The sequence below is a fragment of the Haliaeetus albicilla genome, chromosome 17 (genome assembly GCF_947461875.1).
Source record: "Haliaeetus albicilla chromosome 17, bHalAlb1.1, whole genome shotgun sequence".
Lineage (NCBI taxonomy): Eukaryota > Metazoa > Chordata > Aves > Accipitriformes > Accipitridae > Haliaeetus > Haliaeetus albicilla.
The window spans coordinates 30,758,568-30,777,364 of record NC_091499.1 but is presented as its reverse complement, the minus strand read 5'-3'; the positions used below and the strand labels follow the sequence as shown (position 1 = coordinate 30,777,364).

At 42.9% G+C, this 18,797-nt stretch overlaps 1 protein-coding gene across 3 annotated transcripts in view; it reads left to right on the top strand.

Moving 5' to 3' along the window:
• The window catches only part of MRPS5 (mitochondrial ribosomal protein S5), a 62,237-nt gene extending 44,468 nt beyond the window's left edge, over window positions 1-17,769 (top strand). For all 3 annotated transcript variants that reach the window (XM_069805216.1, XM_069805217.1, XM_069805218.1), the window contains exons 7-11: window positions 997-1,043; window positions 1,718-1,775; window positions 4,557-4,619; window positions 15,578-15,714; window positions 17,176-17,769. In XM_069805216.1, the coding sequence (XP_069661317.1) occupies window positions 997-1,043; window positions 1,718-1,775; window positions 4,557-4,619; window positions 15,578-15,714; window positions 17,176-17,400 (530 nt within the window). In that variant the 3' untranslated portion in view covers window positions 17,401-17,769. The remainder of the gene's footprint in view (window positions 1-996; window positions 1,044-1,717; window positions 1,776-4,556; window positions 4,620-15,577; window positions 15,715-17,175) is intronic.
• Window positions 17,770-18,797: the final 1,028 nt, after the last annotated feature.

Sequence of the window (18,797 nt, the reverse complement as noted above, 5' to 3'; positions counted from 1 at the left end):
TTGTATTAGTGACAGTACAGGAAATTGCATTTGCATTGCTATATGACTCTAGTAAAAACCCTGCTTTCAATATATATGCAGAGCATCTACTTTTTGGATATAAATAGTCTCCTTTTAGTATGAGCTGAATAGATATCTCTGATGATGGGATGTATGTGGGAGCTTATGTTGTGTGTCAGCCCCAGCTGACACAACAAACATCAAAGGACCAAAAAACCTAGATCTGCTGATTGAAGTTAAATGATTTGAATTCAATCTACCTTGACGTTGTTGGACTACAGAGTTTGTAAAAACAGTTGTCACATCCTCTTATTCATTCCGTTCAGTCAGTTGATGCCTCTCTCTGAGCTGACTGCAAATACTCCAAGACTGCTGTGAAATCTCTTCATCACTACCATGATTGACCTGGTAAATAGGAGTAGGCCTGAGAGTTCAGAGAGAATTAGGTAGCAGTCTGTTTTTCTCTGTTCTACAGGCATGCATTTTTTGCAAATACACTATTCTGTTAAACCTGGTTTTCATATTCTCTATTTCGCTAATAGAAACGCAGTCTCCTTCTTTGCTTCTAGGGTCTTGGAGCTACTCTTTGTACAGACATAGTTGACATATCTGCATCAGCTTTATTTTTTTTCCTTCCTTCTCTTCTTTCTTTTTAAGCAGAAGACTAGATTTTTTTGGCTGAAGCAGTCACCACTATTCAATTGTTTGGAACAAGTTTGGACAAATACACAAAAGAAATAACTTAAGCCTTATTTGTTTTCATTTGAAAACAAGCAATTGGCATCCAATTGTTAGATATTCATAACTCCTAAACTGTTACTTTCTATGGTTTCTCGGGTTTTCTGTGGACCATTTTCTGAGTATGATTTTTGCAATGGAGTGGAAATAACAGGTACTAAACTTGGTTGTGAAGTTCTGGGTTTTTTCCCTTTTGCTTTCTGAAGGTCCTGCCTCATGTATTTCTCAGTAATAAAATGACTCTTTTCTGTCTTGCAGGTTTTGCACTGGGGAAAGCAGGTGACAGGATGAATGCTTTACGGAAAGTATGTTGATTGAATTATTTGTTGCTTGATGACAAGCACAAATAATTCATACCTAAACTTTTTCTTTTTTTTTTTTAATAATCAGTATCTTTTGAAGTCTATGCAAAGAAGCAAGTCCATGTATGTAATTTGTCCATGTTGATACAAATAATGATGTTGCCCTGCAATGAGATTCTGTTAATGCACACTTTATTTTCTTTCTCCTCCCTCTTCTGTGGCCTATACCTACCCCCCCTTGCTCAATTGTTTCCAATATCTATGTAGCATACAACCTGCTTATATAGTTAGTGTGTAGGAATTTTTCTTGTACACATGCATAAAGACCTTATTAAGGCTTCTTTAGACTTCAAAATGTTACTTGTCCATCTACATTAATCTAGTTTGTGTTGTAATGCTCAACTAAGCTATCAAAGTAGCAATGCTAAAACACACAAAGTTTGATAGAGTTGTTACTATATTGAGAAATCTTTTTAAATATTAAAACTGTTAGGAGAAGGCAGTTCTTTAAAGAGAACATTTTCATTTCCATGAAGTACATGGTTTAGATGTGGCAAACCTGTTTTCCTAAGTTTTCTTTCATGCTTTTTTTGTGTCTAGTTAACTGAGCAATGGTAAATTTCAAATACTTTGCAGGAAAAATTCAAGAAAAAATGTTTTCTGCTTTTATTACCTAGGCAAAGAATAAAGCAATACACTGCTTACATTTGATAGAGCTGTATCAGAACCACACGGGTAAGTATTATGACTTTTTTAGACTCTTTCTTTAACTTTCAATAAGTACTGCATATACGAAAAAGAACTGGTTGCAACTAGTTAGAAAGCACAAAAAGATGTTAACTAAAACCTTTCTGATCTGATGCACTGTATTATTATTCTTCTTCGTGCATTATTTTGTTTCTTCAGCATGCTGCATGAAATCCTAGCCCCAGACTGTTTTAGCTAGACGGTAGTAATGTCAGAGTACATATTTTACAGAAGGATTGACAGACTAAATCACCATTACCTGGAATGAATATGTGGTTTAGTCTTTACTTTCACTCACTCAGGTTTGTATCAACAGTTGTAGGAAGTTCCATGAAGAAAAATTAAGATTGCATAATATGAGATGTTGTTGTTAAAATATTGAAAGAGTTATCTCCCTTCTAGTCTCCTGCCTTTGCCATGAAAGATGGGGACAGACTTTTTAGTGGGGCCTGTTGTGATAGGACAAGAGGTAATGGTTTTAAACTAAAAGAGGGTAGATTCAGACTAGATATAAGGAATAATGTTTTTTATGATGAGGGTGGTTGTCATGGTTTAAGCACAGCTGGCAACGAGGCACCACGAAGCTGCTTGCTCACTCCTCACCACCCCCCCGGTAGGATGAGAAGGAGAAAATATAAAGAAACATTTGTGGGTCGAGACAAGGACAGGGAGGGATCACTCACCACTTATGGTCACAGGCAAAAGACGGACTCAACTTGGGGAAAAAAAACCAAAATCAATTTAATTTGTTACCAATCAAATCAAAACAGGATAATGAGAAGTAAACCCAAGTCTTGAAACACCTTCCCCCCACCCCTCCCTCCTTCCCAGCTCAACTCCACTCCCGAATTCTCTCCCTCCTCCCTCCAGTGGCGCAGGGGGACAGGGAATGGGGGTTGGGGTCGGTTCCTCACCCCTTGTCTCTGCTGCTCCTTCCTCCTCAGGGGGAGGAGGACTCCGCACTCGTCCCCTGCTCCACCATGGGTCCCTTCCCACGGGCTGCAGTCCTTCAGGCACAGCCTGCTCCAGCGCGGGCTTTCCCATGGAGTCCCGGCCATCTTGGGGGGCATCCATCCCCCTGCTCCGGCGTGGGCTCCTCTCTCCCCGGGCTGCAGGTGGGCATCCGCTCCCCCGCTCCCCTCCACGGGCTGGGGGGGGACAGCCTGCCGCCTCACTGCGGGCTGCGGGGGCAGCCCCTCCTCCCCCGCTCCTCCTCCTTCCCTGACCTCGGGGTCTGCAGAGGGGTTCCTCTCACGTCCCACTCCCCCGACTCACTGCGGGTTTCCCCTCTTAAATCTGTTCTCCCATAGACGCTACCACCATCACTGAGGGGCTCGGCCTTGGCCAGTGGCGGGTCCAGCTTGGAGCTGGGGGAGCTTCGAGCAGCTTCTGACGGGAGCTGGCTCTGCAGCCCCTCCCCTGCTACCAAAATCCCTCCACATAAACCAGTACATTGGTGAAACCCTGGCCCAGGTTGCCCGGAGAGGTGGTAGACATTCAGGGTCAGGTTGGACGTGGCTCTGAGCAACCTGATCTAGTTGAAGATGTTCCTGCCTATCGCAGGGGGGTTGGACTAGATAACCTTGAAAGGTCCTTCCCACCCAAACTATTCTATGATTCTGTGTTTAAAATCTGGATACTTAATGCATAGTATTTCAGGCTCTTTAAAAATGGGAGCAGGGGAAGAGGGTAGTAGCAAGATTAGATCTCTGCTGGCACAATTTGAGTTAAGGAAGTCATACTGTCTGGGCATCTCTTCTCTACAGTGAACTCCTCTGTGCTTTTCCACTTTGTATGTCAGAGATGATTCCCTGTTGACTCAATCCATGTATGCTGACAAAGCCCAGCAGCTGGGGAGAATGTGGGCTGCAGAAGTCAGTCTGATGTTTTATGGTAGCTTTTTGTTACTTCAATTTAATACCATACAAGTCCTCTCTGATGTCAGACATGGTACCAGTATACCAAATATTCAGTTATCTTTCAGAAAAATTTTGAAAGATAGTACCTTACAGAGTATATGAATACTTAACCAAGTCATTGTGTAGATAAATATTCAGTATAGTAAAACTCAGCTTACAAATACAAAACTGCAGTTACCCTCAATGAATCTATTCCTTTAGCATTATTATTTCACACTAACAGATTGGGGATTTGATTAAAAACTGGTGGTGTTTCGACCGTGCTTTCCATTCTACTTAACATAGAGGTCTTCTCTGAGCCGTCTTGACTGCAGTGCTAGAATCCACTATGCAGAGACTGAGCCACTGAATCAGATGTATATAACAGCCACCCACCAGAGGATATGAGTTTGGGGTTCCTTTTGAAGCAGGGAGAAGCAGGAAGGCTGGAATGGTAAATATTCTGTATGGAAAATCCAAGAATGCTGAAGCCTATGGGGAAATCTTAGATTAAAAACTGAATTATTAGAAAGATCTGAGTATGAGGAAGAAGGTTAAAGTGTGACATGTGAGCTCACTTCAGAGCTAAATGAGGATCATTGGAGGCATACAGACACTTCATATTTTTCAAGTGAAGCTTGGTTTTATATACAATGATAAGATAGTATTCACAGATGTGTAAACATTCCTAATCTGTTCCAGAAATTTACCTAGCTTAACCCTTCTCTTTAAAGAACTCAGAGGAGAGTAAAACCAACTTCCATTCACAGTTCTCAAAAAGAGAGGTACTCCTTAAATGTGCTGAGCTAAAGCTTTTCTAGAAGGGAGAATTTAGCTGTAATGCCTTTTTTTTTTTTTTTCCTCCCTCCAGTTTTCCATGACATTACAGTGAAATTTAAAAGAACAACCATCCGCATGAAGAAACAAAACAAAGGTAATTAAAGCTGCCTGGAAATTCTGAAGTTTTCTTATTTACTGGCTGGTATGAAGTTAAATTTGTGCAGTGTCTATTTACTTCAGAGATGGGTCATTTGGTGCTAGTCTACTATGTTTTAAATGTTGAAGATGATCAATTGTTTTTCATTAGAAATACCTACTGTTGATGACATGGCTTTGTTACTGTAAATCCGGGTTTGTCCCTCTTACACTGGTACCTCTATTCGTGGTTTTCTTTTGTACTTCTTAAGTGTAGTTCCTTCAGCTCTAAATTACCTAGATGTGGAAAAGTCTAATCTAATAGCATAGCTGTTGGAGGCCTTTAGAAGAACCCTGCAGGCTTTCCTTCCCACCATATGCCCCATGCATGCTTTGGAGTACTGATAGGCTCTTTCCACTATATTTTAGTGATTTTTTTTAATCACTGTTCTCAAGGCAAGATTCAGAGGTAGTTTAGTATGCAGTACTGGGAGTGCTTCAAATGGGAATCAGAGTGCAAGCCGCATCTGTGTGCCTGTCCCTCCTAAGTCCATACTGGGATGGCGTGGGCAGATGTCCTCCCTCAGCTGCCTCAGGCTACCTGTGGTGATGAGCTGGAGCCAGGGCAGCACCCAGCCTGCTGCTTCCTCGAGACCATTACTGCTTTACTTTCCCTAAAATCAAGAGCTCCCAGTGTGGAAGCTAGAGGGATTATCTACCCTGGCTTGTTGTCCTGCACCATACCAGCACAAAGACCATCTGCTTGTTACACAGTAGCAGTGTTTTCATTTCTCCATCTTTGCAGGCTGTTCTTCGCTTTGATCCCAGTTGTAGTACATGCAAATGCTTCTTTAGACTCCCGTAGGTTAGATGTGAGTAGTAGTGAGTCCATGCCTGGCAGCTCTCAGCTCACAGGTCTGTTAAGTGATGTTAGATGTACAGCCGCCTCCTCCAGCCGCTTCAGCCCAGGACCCTCCTGCCCGACCACTGGAGCCCAGCCCAGGGTCCCAGGGCCTCTGCCTGGGCTGAGGGATGCGGCTGTCACTTTCCCATTTGCAGGTTGAACCAGTAGCAGGCTGCGTATGCATGCCAGAGACACAGAGACACACACAGGCACACGGACACTGGCACGGCTGGCCACGGACAAGACGCTGCCTTCAACAGCACCTACATACAGGATTCGCATACATATAAACACAGACAGCCAAGTCCCCTCCTCCTCTTCGGCTGGCAGACGTAGATCACTAGTGCAGGCACACACAGCACTCTCCAGGTTCATAAGCACACACAAGTTCGCAGATCCCTCAAGTACGAGCACAGCCCCTCTGTGTGCCCAGCACTCTTGCCCAGATTCTGGGCTCTCTTACCTGCTTCACAGGTCCCCTACTCACCGGCTGGTTCAGCTTAATGCTCGCTAGCCAACACGCATGCACTCACACGCTTGTCCCTCGTGCAGTCCGCGTTCAGAAGTCCCCCTGGGTATATGAGCACGGACCCCCTGCCTATCTGATATCCCAGCCCAGACCTGAGGCCTCCCTACTCACCAGCTAGTCCAGCTTAAAGTTTGCTAGTGAAAACACGCGCACACCTCACACACAGCAGGATTGGGCAAGATACAGATGCTTGCTCCCCCCAGCAGCCACCACCCCGCGGTGAGAGGCTGTGAGCTGTGGTCCTGCTGCAGCCACTGGTGGGTTTGTAAAGCACTATTGATTCTCACACCCCTCCCAGTCTAGGTCTCCCCTGGTTTACAGTCTTAGCAGTTGCAAAGTCCAGGTTGATCTTCCTGGAAGTGGCACCTGTAGTTTCTCGATAGCCCATCCATTAGTGGCAACGTTTCTTTCTTGTCATTGTCTCTCTGTTTGTTTTGTCAGGTCTGTGTCTCTGTATTTTGTTTCTGGTTTCCCCTTTTTCCCCTCAGTTTCCCAATTGACAAGGTCCCCAATCAGATAACCTCACTAGAATAAACGTTCTCACACTCTCACATGCTCTCATGAGTTAGTGTGGCTGACCAGGTTTGGTTCTCATCACTGCCTCCCTTATCATTTGTCGGTCATGTTTATGTCTCTGTATGTTCTTGTCACTCTCCTTTGACGCAACCTTATAGCTACCAGTCCATTGGAAGTACTTGCAATTAAAAATACTTTCAGTCCACAGTGGTACTAAATCATTGTCAATAGTTGTGAAGTATGGCAACTCAACATGTCTAGTATCAACAGTTCTGCACCAGCAAGACACAGCACAGATTTTCTCATCGGACTGGAAGTGGACAGAGGGCCATGACTGTGTTCCCCTCCCAGCTTTAGCCGAAGAGATACACAGCCCAGCACACACTGTCCCTCAGTTGTGTGTATGCTGTCTTTAATAGCTTCCACATGAATGCTGACCTTTTGAAGACACATTGCTGACTTCGTTATCCCTTTCCTCACTTTCAGAGCTGTTGCAATATTTGTTTTGACAGTCATTTACAATGACAAGGATACACCCAGAGCGACCTTGTAAACTGCTGTCATGTTCTTCAGGATGGCAACCTAAAAAAGTTCTAACACATGAGGTAGTTTGGGGAGCTAAAGGTTAGCTTATTTCTAATGCATTGCCGTTTTCAGTGTGATGCATTTTACCTTCTAGGGTCTTTCTGTTTTGAAAACCTGCAATGATGATATGAGGTCATTTCTTTGCATGAATCTTTTGAGTTAGAGCTTTATGTACAAAGGTTTGATTTGACTTGTTTAGCCTAACTTTGCTTTCAGGACAGATAAAGGCAGCTGCTGTTCCATAGAAAACAGATTTAGTTTGCTGCTGAGCACTCTTAATTGGTCCCTAATTTTAATATACAAATAGGAAACTAATTCATTTACTTGGTTAGTACTTTGTAAATCACTTCAGTTTCATTGTGATAAGATCTAAACTGCAAGAGCGTTTAATGATTAGCTTATAGTAAGTCAGAAACTTGGGATAATTTTCCAGTCAGAACACTGTCATGTTCAACTACTTAATTCATCAATTTCTACAAACTTTGAGTAAGCTGAAGCATTGACACTTTGGACATACTATTTTCTTTTGTGTATCTGGTATTCTTGTTCTGCACTGTCACATTAGTAATATGAGAATATAAGTATTAATGTTCAAAGTTACTAATGTATTTTGAAAGCATCTAAAATTGCTATGAACCTGCAACACATCTTTATTAGATGATGTTTTGATTCTGGGATGAGGGGTTTTTTTAATCAGTGTGACAGTAAAGTGATATCATGGGCTTAGAATAATCTTTACAAGCTAACAGGTATGGAGTCAGACTGTCTTATCATTTGTGTTTCTGCAGTTTTTCTGCATTTAAGGAGCTCTCAAGGTGGTAAATTAGGTAATTAGGCTATAATAATTTTTAAGATGACCACTTAAAAGAAACTTCAGTTTAGTCTTCAATGTAATGAATGAAAAACATGCACATAACAGGAGCAAGCTTAACTACACATTTGACCGTGCATGTACAAACAAATAATGCTGTTACGGTTAAATGGTAAAGGAAGGTTTGCGTTAGATGTTGTTATTTTCTTGTTAGTGGAACATAGAGTAAGACATACCTTCCCACCTCATCTGACGTGCTACATTCATGAACCTCGGAAGCAAGAACAATCAGGGTCACCTTATGATGAATTTTACCTCACCAGACTGTTGTCCTAATTTATTTGCATTTTTTTTTAATTAGATTCGAGAAACAAACTGTCTCCACTACCTTCTCTTTTTCCCAGGAGGGATCCTTTTGTAGCTGACATACTGCCCTGCCCAGTGAGGTTCTTCCATTCAACTTACACAGTAAAAACTGCATATCACAGAATGGTTGAGGCTGCAAGGGAACTCTGGGGGTTGTCTTGTCCAACCTCCTGCTCAAGCGGAGTAACATAGAACAAGCTGCTGAGGACCATGTCCAGACAGCTTTTAAACATCTCCAAGGATAGGGGACTCCACAGCCTCTGAGAGCAGCCTGCACCAGTGCTTGATCACCCTTACTGTGAAAAAGTGTTTCCTGTGTTTCAGTTTGTGCTCATTGCCTCTTGTCCTGTCACTGGGCACCACTGAAAAGAGCGTGGCTCTGTCCTCTTTGCACCCTCTCTCCAGATATTTATGTATATTGATAAGATACCTCCTGAACCTTCTCTTCTCCACGCTAAACAGTCCCATCCCTCTAAGCCTTTCCTGATATGAGAAGTGCTGTAGTCCCTTAATCATCTTCATAGCCATATGCTGGACTCTCTCCAGTATGTCCACATCTCTCCTGTACTGGGGAGCCTAGTCTTCCTTTTGCCACTTAAGTACTCGCAGAAGGCCTTCTTGTCACCTTTGACATCTCTTCCTAGATTCAGTTGGGCTTTGGCTTTCCTAACTGCATCTCTGCATGCTCAGACAGTGTCTCTGTATTCTTCTCAGGCTACCTGTCACTGCTTCTATCTTTTTATGTTTTGCCAGGAGCATCTTGCTCATCCGTGCAGCCGTCCTGGCATTTTTCCTGCTTGTTGGGGTGGACTGCTCCTGAGCTTAGAGGTGATCCTTTAATATGACCAGCTTTCTTGAGCTCCTCTTCCTTCCAGGCCCTTAGTCCACAGGACTCCTCCAAACAAAACATTGAAGAGGATGAAGTCCAGCATTGTGGTCTTGGTTTTTGCCCTGCTCCCTCCTCACAGGATCCTGAATGCCACCATCTCATAGTCACTGCAGCCAACTCTGCCTTCAACCTTCACATCCCTAACAAGCCCACCCTTGTTTGTGAGCATGAGTTCCAGCAGAGCACCTTTCCTTGTTGGCTGCTCTGTCACTTGAGCCAGGAGGTTGTCATCGATAAACTCCGGGTATCTCCTGGATTGCTTATGCCCTTCTGTGTTGTTTCTCCAGCATCTGTCGCGGTGGTTGAATTCCCCTGTGAAGACCAGGGCCTGTGATTCTAGCTGTCTGTAGGAGGCCTCATCCACTTGTTCTTCCTGATCGGGTGTCCTTCAGCAGACAGACATGCCCTACAATGTCACCCATATTAGTCTGCTTTTTAATACTTACCCATAAGCTCTCAGTTGGCTCATCATCCATCCCCAGAGCAGAGCAGATCTCCAGGTATTCCAGCTATTCTCTCACATAAAGGGCAACCCCACCTCCTTGTCTTCCCAACCTGTCCTTTCTAAAGAGCTGGTATCCCTCCACTGTAGCACTCCATTCATGTTAGCCATCCACCACGTCTCCGTGATTTCAACAAGACCATAGATGTGCAACTGTACCCAGATCTCTTAATTCCTCATGTTTATTCCCATGCTGCATGGAAGCTCCATGTTCCCATACAGGCACTTCAGAGAGGCACCTTAGCATGCTGATTTCCCCAAATACTTTTCTATAACAGGGCCTTGCAGACACTTCCTTGTTTACATGCTAATGCTGGAGGTGACCCCACTCAAGCCCTATTTTGATGATTTTTGCTCTCCCTTTTGTTCACATCACTCCAGACCCTTTGTTCATCAACCCTGTCTTGTCACCCCTGCCAGAGGGCTGCCGATAACTCTCTCCCTCCCCTGTCATTCCTAGTTTAAAGCCATCCTTGCTAGGTCAGCCATCCTACTGGCAAAGATACCTTTGCCTCACTTTGCAAGGTGCATCCCATCTCTCCCTAGCACACACTGATCCTCAAACAAGGTCCCATTGTCATAGAACCCAAAACCTTCTTGCCGACACCACCTCCACAACCAATTGTTGACCTACATTATCAGTGCCCTCCTTCTTACACCCTTTCCCTTTCTCGGCAGAGTTGAGGAGAACACTGCCTGGGCCCCCGTGCCCCTGACTATCACTCCCAGAGCTCCATAGTCGCTTTTGATACTCTCCAGCTTGCTCCTGGCAGCATCACTGGTGGCCTCGTGGAAGAACAGCAAGGGGTAACAGAGGGCTGGACAAGCTTCAGCAGTCTCTCCACAGCATCTGGGATCCAGGCCCCTGGCGAGCAGCAAACTTCTCTGGACGAGAGGTCAGGTCAGCAGATGGGTGCCCCTTCACCACTGCAGGGAGTTGCCCATTACTACTGTCAGTCACTGCTTCCTCCTAGTGGTCTTGCATTGGTCAGGGTCTGTTGGCCCAGATGTTTTGCTTGAAAGCACATCTGGCTCCTCCTCAGCCTTGAGGGCGGTGAACCTGTTTCATAGTGGCAAGCCTTTAGGTGGAGTTGGAGCCCTCCTCTTGGTGCCAGAAGTCACGAGCTTCCATTCTTTACCTTCCTCAGAGGTTGCATTTGCCATTCTGCTGGACTGTGCCAGTGTCCATGCTGCTGGTTGGGTCTACACCTCTTAAAGCCGTTAACACCATTGATCAACATTTAATACATATGAAAAACATTGATTAATAATGCTTGGAAAAACTTATGTAGCATGCATTTTGTTCTAGGCCTCAAATATGCTGCAGCAGGATAATTCTGTTGATCTCGGGAGGTGCGGGGGGAATTGTGGTCCGTTATAATCCCCAGATCCTTTTTCTGTTGCTGTTTAGTCAGTCTCCTCTATTTTTGTGCTTTTGACTTCTAAGCAAAGCACTCTGCATCTGTCTTTGTTGAATTTAAGTGTTTTGGTTTCAAACTGTGTCTCCAGTTTGTCAGACCTGCATTGACTTCTCCTTCTGACCTGCAGTACACTTGCAGCCTCTCCCAAGATTGTATCCTCAACCCATTTTTTTCAGTCTCTGTTCCTCCATCCAAGTCATCAGTGAAGATACTTGCAGCTATTAAAGCCACAACAAGTCCACAGCAGGATCCTATCTGGACCATGCTCTTGGCCTCACAGCAGACTGCTGGTATTGGGGATACATACTTTAATGATGATTTTGCCTGGTTCTTGTTTCCCTAGTTTATTTGTGAGAGTATCATGCCGAACTGTGTCAAAATACAAGTCCAGTTCTGTCACATTAGCACCTCAGCCTTGGTAGCGTGTTGCTGCCAGTTTGGACCAGTGCTTTGCCTTGTCTGAGTGTCTTGCCAGCCTTTCTAGTTACACAACACATTCACATATATGCAAGTATCTGCTAAAAACCAGGGGACACTTTTCCACTTAATGAATGTTTTCCCTGTTTTGTAACTGATAGAACTAGATTGTCCATCTCCTGAAACAGGTTTGATGTTGTCAAAGGAAGAATTGTGCTTATGTCCAACATGCTCCAGACAGCAGGCATCATTGGCCTTATTAAAAAGTGTAATGATAGGTCAGTGTGTAAAACTTTGTAGATTAATTGGATACGTGTGTGAGAGAGAGACTTCATTATGGGCTCATGACCTGAAAACAAGCTATAACATTATATGTCTACGCAAAATTGATTTTTTTAGGGATAGTATAGATAAAGCTCTTGCTGACTTTACCTTCGTCCCTGACAGGCTTTTGTGTTAATACTCTAAGGGAAGGATTCATAGCAGCAGTGGGAGCTGCCTGTAATTTTAGAACAAATAAATGACTTGTGGACATACTGCAGAACAAGATTTAACTTGAGGCAGGCTTCATGTCTGCCACCATTCCAGTTCGCTTCTGTTTTTAGCACATGCCAGCTGGATGGAAACTATGGGGGCTATTGCTCATCTGTGCTCCAGAATATGCTACCTTTTGGAGCATGGACAGCTCTTAATCTTCATCTCTGACTTGACTTTACAATTACAGTAGTCATGAGACTGCTAGCCACATTGATACATCTCTAAGTAGTTTAAATTAGTTCCTAATGTGAATTAATAAGGGGAAATGTAGAACAGTTTGTCAAATACACTTATGTGGCTGTGAAGCCCAGCACTGATACCCTGTAGCTGTAACTAATAAGTACAGGAAATTACAATTATTCATAGTTTTCACATTAGACCATGGCATATGTAGACTGTCTTCACTTAAAGTATAAAAGATTCCTTCTGTTTGCTGCTGGCATTGTAGCTGTATAGTTATGTATGCTGAAGCCTCTCACTTTGCATAATTACAGCTGGCAGTTTATTTCCAGTTCCTGTGCGTAGGACTCGGACAGCTATCTCAACAAATGATCGCAACAAAGCTTAATGTTTCAGCAGAAAAGTTAAAGTCGCTGTTATACTTAAATGTTCCTTTCTTGAATTTATTCCTAATCCCTGCAAAGTAGAGAACACCCTCATCATATAGTCAGGATTACATATTAGACCAGTGACAATCCAAGTTAAAAAGGTAATGCAATGTGAACATGTGAATGTGAACTCAGAGTAGTCCCCTCATGTGGTTTTAAAGTGGATGTTGTATTTTCAAACTTTTGTTAGTGGCTACCCAGAAAATCTAATATAGATTGCCCATGACAGGTTGTGTTAGTTTATAGGAAGGTTACCTTTGTACCTTTTTCAGTGTGAAAAAATTTGTTACGTTTAAATGACCCTGTTCTCTTATATAGGCCTCACTGAATTAAACTGGAGTAAGGCAGCGTGTGTGCCACAGACAAGTTAAAAATGTCTGAGCCCAACTTTTTCTCCATAGCTGGAGTTTGCAGTTGGAATCCTTTGCTTTCCTGTTTGGAATAAATTTTGTTCAGTGACTGATGGACAAGTTTGCTAGCTTCTGAGTTTCTACAGAAACCTGACTGAGATAAGATGGGAGAAAAGCAACAATAAAGATGCCAGAAATTAAATGCTTTAAGTCACTGAAAATGAAACTTTGACTAACAGCCTTTCAGAGGTCATTCACGTGTAATTGTGTCTAAAACTTGACTTTGTCCTGTAGCACAGAAAACAGTATTTTCTCAAATGGCAGAACAAATGGCTTTGGATGGTTATAGTTTCTTCTCCAATTATAGGTTAAAAGAAAAAGGGACATATTGGCACAATAACACGTGCAGCACTGGAATAGATTTCCTCCCCCCCACTTACTCAGCAGCAAGACTGTCCCACAGAGTGGACTAATCAATAACCTGGCTTTTCAGCTTTTAAGTAAGATACATTAGAACTATCACAAACCAATTTTTAAAGATTAATAGAGCTAGGCCACATGAAACAAATCTCTCTGGGGAATGAGGGAGCAAAATTAGACTCCTCAAAAAATAACTCCTCCATTAAAATCTGGCAAGTCTAAGAAACCCTTTGCAATTAATGATAATGTACTACAGTTAGGCATTGGAGCTAATACAACACTCTATGATGGAGATGGACGCAGATGACGTGGAAACCTCTGTTGTGTTTGTGGATTTTGAAATATGTTTGTTTCTCCTCCCCACTCACCTACATATTTCAACTTGTTACAGTTACAAGCTTTTGTAATTTGTCCTGTGGTTTCCACAGATACACAGAAACTTTTTTCGATTATCTTACTGCTTTGAACAGTAGGTTGAAAACGAATGAGGGTCACAACACTCATTTGTTCTTCAAGCTTTATTAAAATAAATGTTTTTTCTGGAAAGATGGAGAGTATTTTGCTGTCTTTCCAATGTAGTTTTAGCTCCAAGGAGTCTGTTACCTTCTTTATTTCCATTCCCCATCCTTCACGTTGTGCCACTAATGTAATAAAAAAGCATAATTCATGCCAGTTGCTGGGCCAGGAGAAAGGAAGTGATGTCTCTGCATCTTGATAATCTGTGCTGTCTTACTCTCTTGGTAGTGCATAGTATTCTGCTAGCTTTTGTAAGCTGAAGGGGAAAAGCCTAACTTTTTCATGGCTAGTGGCTGTTATATTTTGCATAGACTGTGAAGCTGGTGAATTGCTGTTGCCGAGTCAGGAGGCGAGTAACAGGTTCACATTCTGGAGATCAACTGCAAAGTGTGAATTTGGTATAAGTGGGCGCAATGATGCCTTCCTTAATTTGTAGGCAGCTTCAGTCCCACTTTCACTGCTCAAAGCTTTGCTTACCAAGAGCCGAATAAAATAAAAACGTGGTAGGTTTTATTTTGGCTACCCAAAGGCCTGTGAGCAGCAAGAGTGCTAATGGACACTTGCCCTCTTTCCCAGCAGCTCTGTGTTTTGACCAGACTTTTGTGTTGGAGCATCACTGCCCACAGATTTGCTTGGACTCCCCTTTTCCTTCCTTCCCCAGTTTCTCTGCCTGCTCTGTGTCTGATAGAGGTCTTGAGCACAAGCTCAGGCTTTAGGAAGGCACTGTAGACCTCTCATCCAGGAGCAATCTCCCTGGGAATGAGAGACACTGACGTCGCTTCTGCTGCGGGGTCCTTCTGGAAGGAAGCCCAAAGGACAGCAGTGCTTGAGCATACCAGTTGTTTTGAGCATTAACTTCACCATCGGAGACCAGTTTAAATCCCTCCATCGTGTATGTGAACCAGGTCTTTAAAATCGGAGTTACTGAAGTTGTCATTCAGCAGTTGGTCAGCTGAAATTGCAAAGGAAGTAGGTTTGAAGCTATGTAGGTATTGCTTTTTGGAAGAGACAGTCTTGTTCGGGATCGAGTTATATTTAGATCCTCTCCCCTTGTAATAGCTTCCTTTTAATACTGTTTAAAGTAAACTTGTTGCCTTGCTTCTCTGCTATTTTTTTTTAATTATTAATATTTTTACTTTTGGGAAGTACTAGAGTTATTTTTCTGCTGAGTGGGAGAAAGAAATTGCCTTATGTTTGGTGAATGTTCCCAGGGTGGTGGGGTATGTTTGTGTAAGATTATTCTAAAGCTGCCAATGGTATTTGTAAGGAATGCTACCCTGGGGTATTAAACAAATCCTCAGGTTCCATTTTTTATGCTTTTATGGTTTGAGTTTATAGGTGGTGACATTTTCATTTGGTTTTGCAATATGTTAAGTAAGGTATATTTAGTATAAAAACCCCCATGATCTTTACGTTAGCATGACTGCAAACACTGGGAAGAATGGTCTTCCCAGAATGGTTTTGCCATTTTTAAGATACATGTTCCAACATGCTAGGTAACACAGATAACTAAGAAGAGGTCTTAGTTCTCTCTCCTTCTTTAGCTAAGTTGTATGCTTACAAATAATCACATAATGCTAATTTATATTTTTTATTTTTCCCCCAGGATATGGTCTTCGTTGCCACCGAGCTATCATCACCATCTGCAAACTAATTGGCATTAAAGACATGTATGCCAAGGTTTCTGGATCCAAAAACTTGATTAATATTACCAGAGCTCTCTTTAAAGGCTTGACACAACAGGTAGATTGCACTCTCAGTGGTTCTATATGTTAGGTCAGGGGACAGAACGGGATTGATATTGCAATAGTTTGTGGTCAAACAGTTCATGTTCTGGGCTTAAAATGAAGTAATTTTCCAAAGAGCAAAAAAAATCAGCATGTGAATAATTCCTCAGCAGTTGTATGAAGTTGTCCAGTCAGAAACAGCTGTATGTAACTCTGCCTGTTCCACAGCCAAGTGCCTCCAGGGGACATCTGAATTTCTGGGCTTTCATTTGTAGTATTTTTGGTGACATTTGAAAAATCATGGGCGGAGGAAGTTGTGGCCCAGCTTTGGTTGCTGCTGCTTGTTTGTCTGCATTCTAAGTTTTCATTGCCTGAGGACCAAACATCACAGCTGCTTCTGTCTCTAGTATAATTAAGATCTCTGAAATAAGTCAAGGAAGTGGTGTTGTTTCCTCTAACTCAAAGTGCTCACAGTGGAGATGTCTCTGTCTGAGCCAGCTGCCTGTAGTTGATGGAAGGATTGAACATGCGGCATTTCATCTGACTTTCTTTGAACACCAGCCTCAGGATGAATCAGTCCTTTGGAAATTCCTGGTTAATTCATTTGGTCGTAGAGTCTTGGTAGCTGCCAGGATTTAGCTGCTTACCTTCCCAATATAGCCGTGCAAAGATATATTTGTCAAATCTGTCACACTGTCCTAGCCAACTTTTTCAGTTCAGCCTCAGGAGGGGAGGGGATTATGATCCTCTTTGCCTAATGAGATAGTTAGAGATGCTTATCAGTATCTGAGGTTAATCAGACTTGAGGAAGTCTGTCATATTTTCAATGCATTGTGTCTGAGAAGTCTTCCACAGAATGAATATAAGAATAGAAGGGCCCACTGTATAGATTGTTGCTTTGAGGGGTGTGCACTTGATATATTTTCTTGACTGCCCTGAATGGGAAAAATTTCCTGTTCCCAGTAGACATTTATTCTGTAAAATCTGAGTGTTAACAAAACAAGTTGTATGCAAGGAAGAGGTATAGTTGAAAAAAATGTTAAATTCATATCATTATATTAGCTAATATTACCTGTCAGGGCAGTAATAAGCACTGTACTGTTGTCAAAGCAAAATTTTTGTCCATATAAAGACAGAAAAATGTTGCTGCACATTACTAAAGTGCTGACATGTATCCTTCTTAGCAGGATGTGCCTTTCTGGCCAGATCTTTTCCAGAAGCCAGTTCCTCTAGGATGACATTGTAATGCTAGTATATCTGCAGTCTAGCTATCTGAATTCCTGCTGCTTATGCAATTACCTCATTTGAAACCCATGAGAATAAGCCTGACAAATAATTTAATTTACACGTTTAAACTGTTTATTGGTAAATTACTTTTTTTTTTTTCCTATCCCATATACCATGTAGAGCTTGACCTGAAGTAAACCAACATTGTCGATCATTGCCTTGATTTGTCTTTTCTCTTTCCTACTCCCAGGAGACTCACCAACAGTTAGCGAACGAGAAGGGTCTCTATGTGGTGGAGTTCCGGGAGGAGCAGGGCCCTCTGCCCATCGTCGTGGCACTGCCTGAGGGGCCTGTCCGTGAGGATCCTGAGCCTGAGGATGAGGTTCCAGACACAAAGCTGGAGTGGAGTGACGTGAAAGAAGCTCAGGGAATGAAGAAATCTCCCTGGGCAAATGTCAGACGGGCAGTATGGTGAAAGCTTCAGTCCCTCTGTCTCTTCTGCTCAGAGATGCCTCTGGGAGAGCCCAGCCCAAATGGACAGGTTGTCTAGGCTTACATTTCAGAGGAGGGCACCAGTAGCTCTCTCATGTCATTCATATTGCTGCTGCTGTTGCTACCATTTAGTAACACTGTTTGCTTTTCCACAATTCTTCTGACCACTGTTTGACTAGGGACGTTCAGATGGCAACAGCTGTTGAACATGAATTTGTCTTCAAGCATGCATTTACTTGATTCCTGAAGATGATGTTTAATCAACAGATCCCATGTTTCTTTCACAAGCTCTTGGGAAACTACTGAAAAGATAAGATTGTGAAAGCAATAAAGGAGCCTCAGAATTTGTTCAGTATGGGTTTGTTGGGGTCTTTTTTGCAAAATGCCAATGTCTGGGAGATCTTGAAGCAAGCAGCAGTAGGTGGAGTTAATGTGTGCACTCCCTAGGCTCACTTATTATGGTGGGGGAACCGTGAAATCAGAAAGTAGAAGTTGTGTGTCTTCTGGTGGGGGGGAAGGGGAGCAAGGTGATGGTGGGCAACAGCTGGAGTTGTGCAACACTGTTCATGCAAGTGGGGGAGTTCCCCAAATGAAGTAGAGCCCAAATATCTGAGGACAGCCACTTCACAGTCTCCTGTGGGATGTTGCAGTATTTTGACTGGCATTGGAAGTCCAGTACAAAACCTGCAGTCCAGCCTTTCTTACAGTACTGTCCTCTGCATGTGTGCTGGGATAAGACCTAGCTTCATTTTCTGCCAGTTTGGTACTGAGCATAGTAGAGTCTTGGACCCTATCCAGAACTTAGAAAGTGCTACAGCTGTCAGAGGATTAAAGGAGAAAGAGCAAGTCTGTGATACACACCAGCCTCTGACTGGAGATGGAGTAAACTCCTTCATGTAAGCAGATCTCCATCTGAAGCACAGCAAGGTATGTGCTAGATGCTAGCTTAGCTCACTGGTTGGAGGGGATCCATCACCCAAATCCCACCAGAAGTTAAACAGACTGCATCTGCATGCGAGGACATAATGCTTTACCTGGTAACTCCGTGTTTTTGTCTTGGGCATGGCAAAAGAAACAGTGGAACCGAACCCAAACAATGTTTTATCACAAAGTATTAGAGCAATCCAGGCTATAAAACAAGTCAGGAGTTAACTTCTGTGCCTCCCAGTCTGTGAGTGCTTGTCGTGGCATTTCTCTGTATGCCAGAAGATGCTTATACCACCTGTTTTGTTAGTACAGGAGAAAATACCTCAGAAATACTTCAAGACTAGCCTGGGAATTTACATTTGCAGTTCTGATGTTAAAGACATTTAGGAGCGATATTTTGCATTGATTTCAGTGCAGGTTTCAGAAGACAGCAGTTGCGTATATACAAACAGG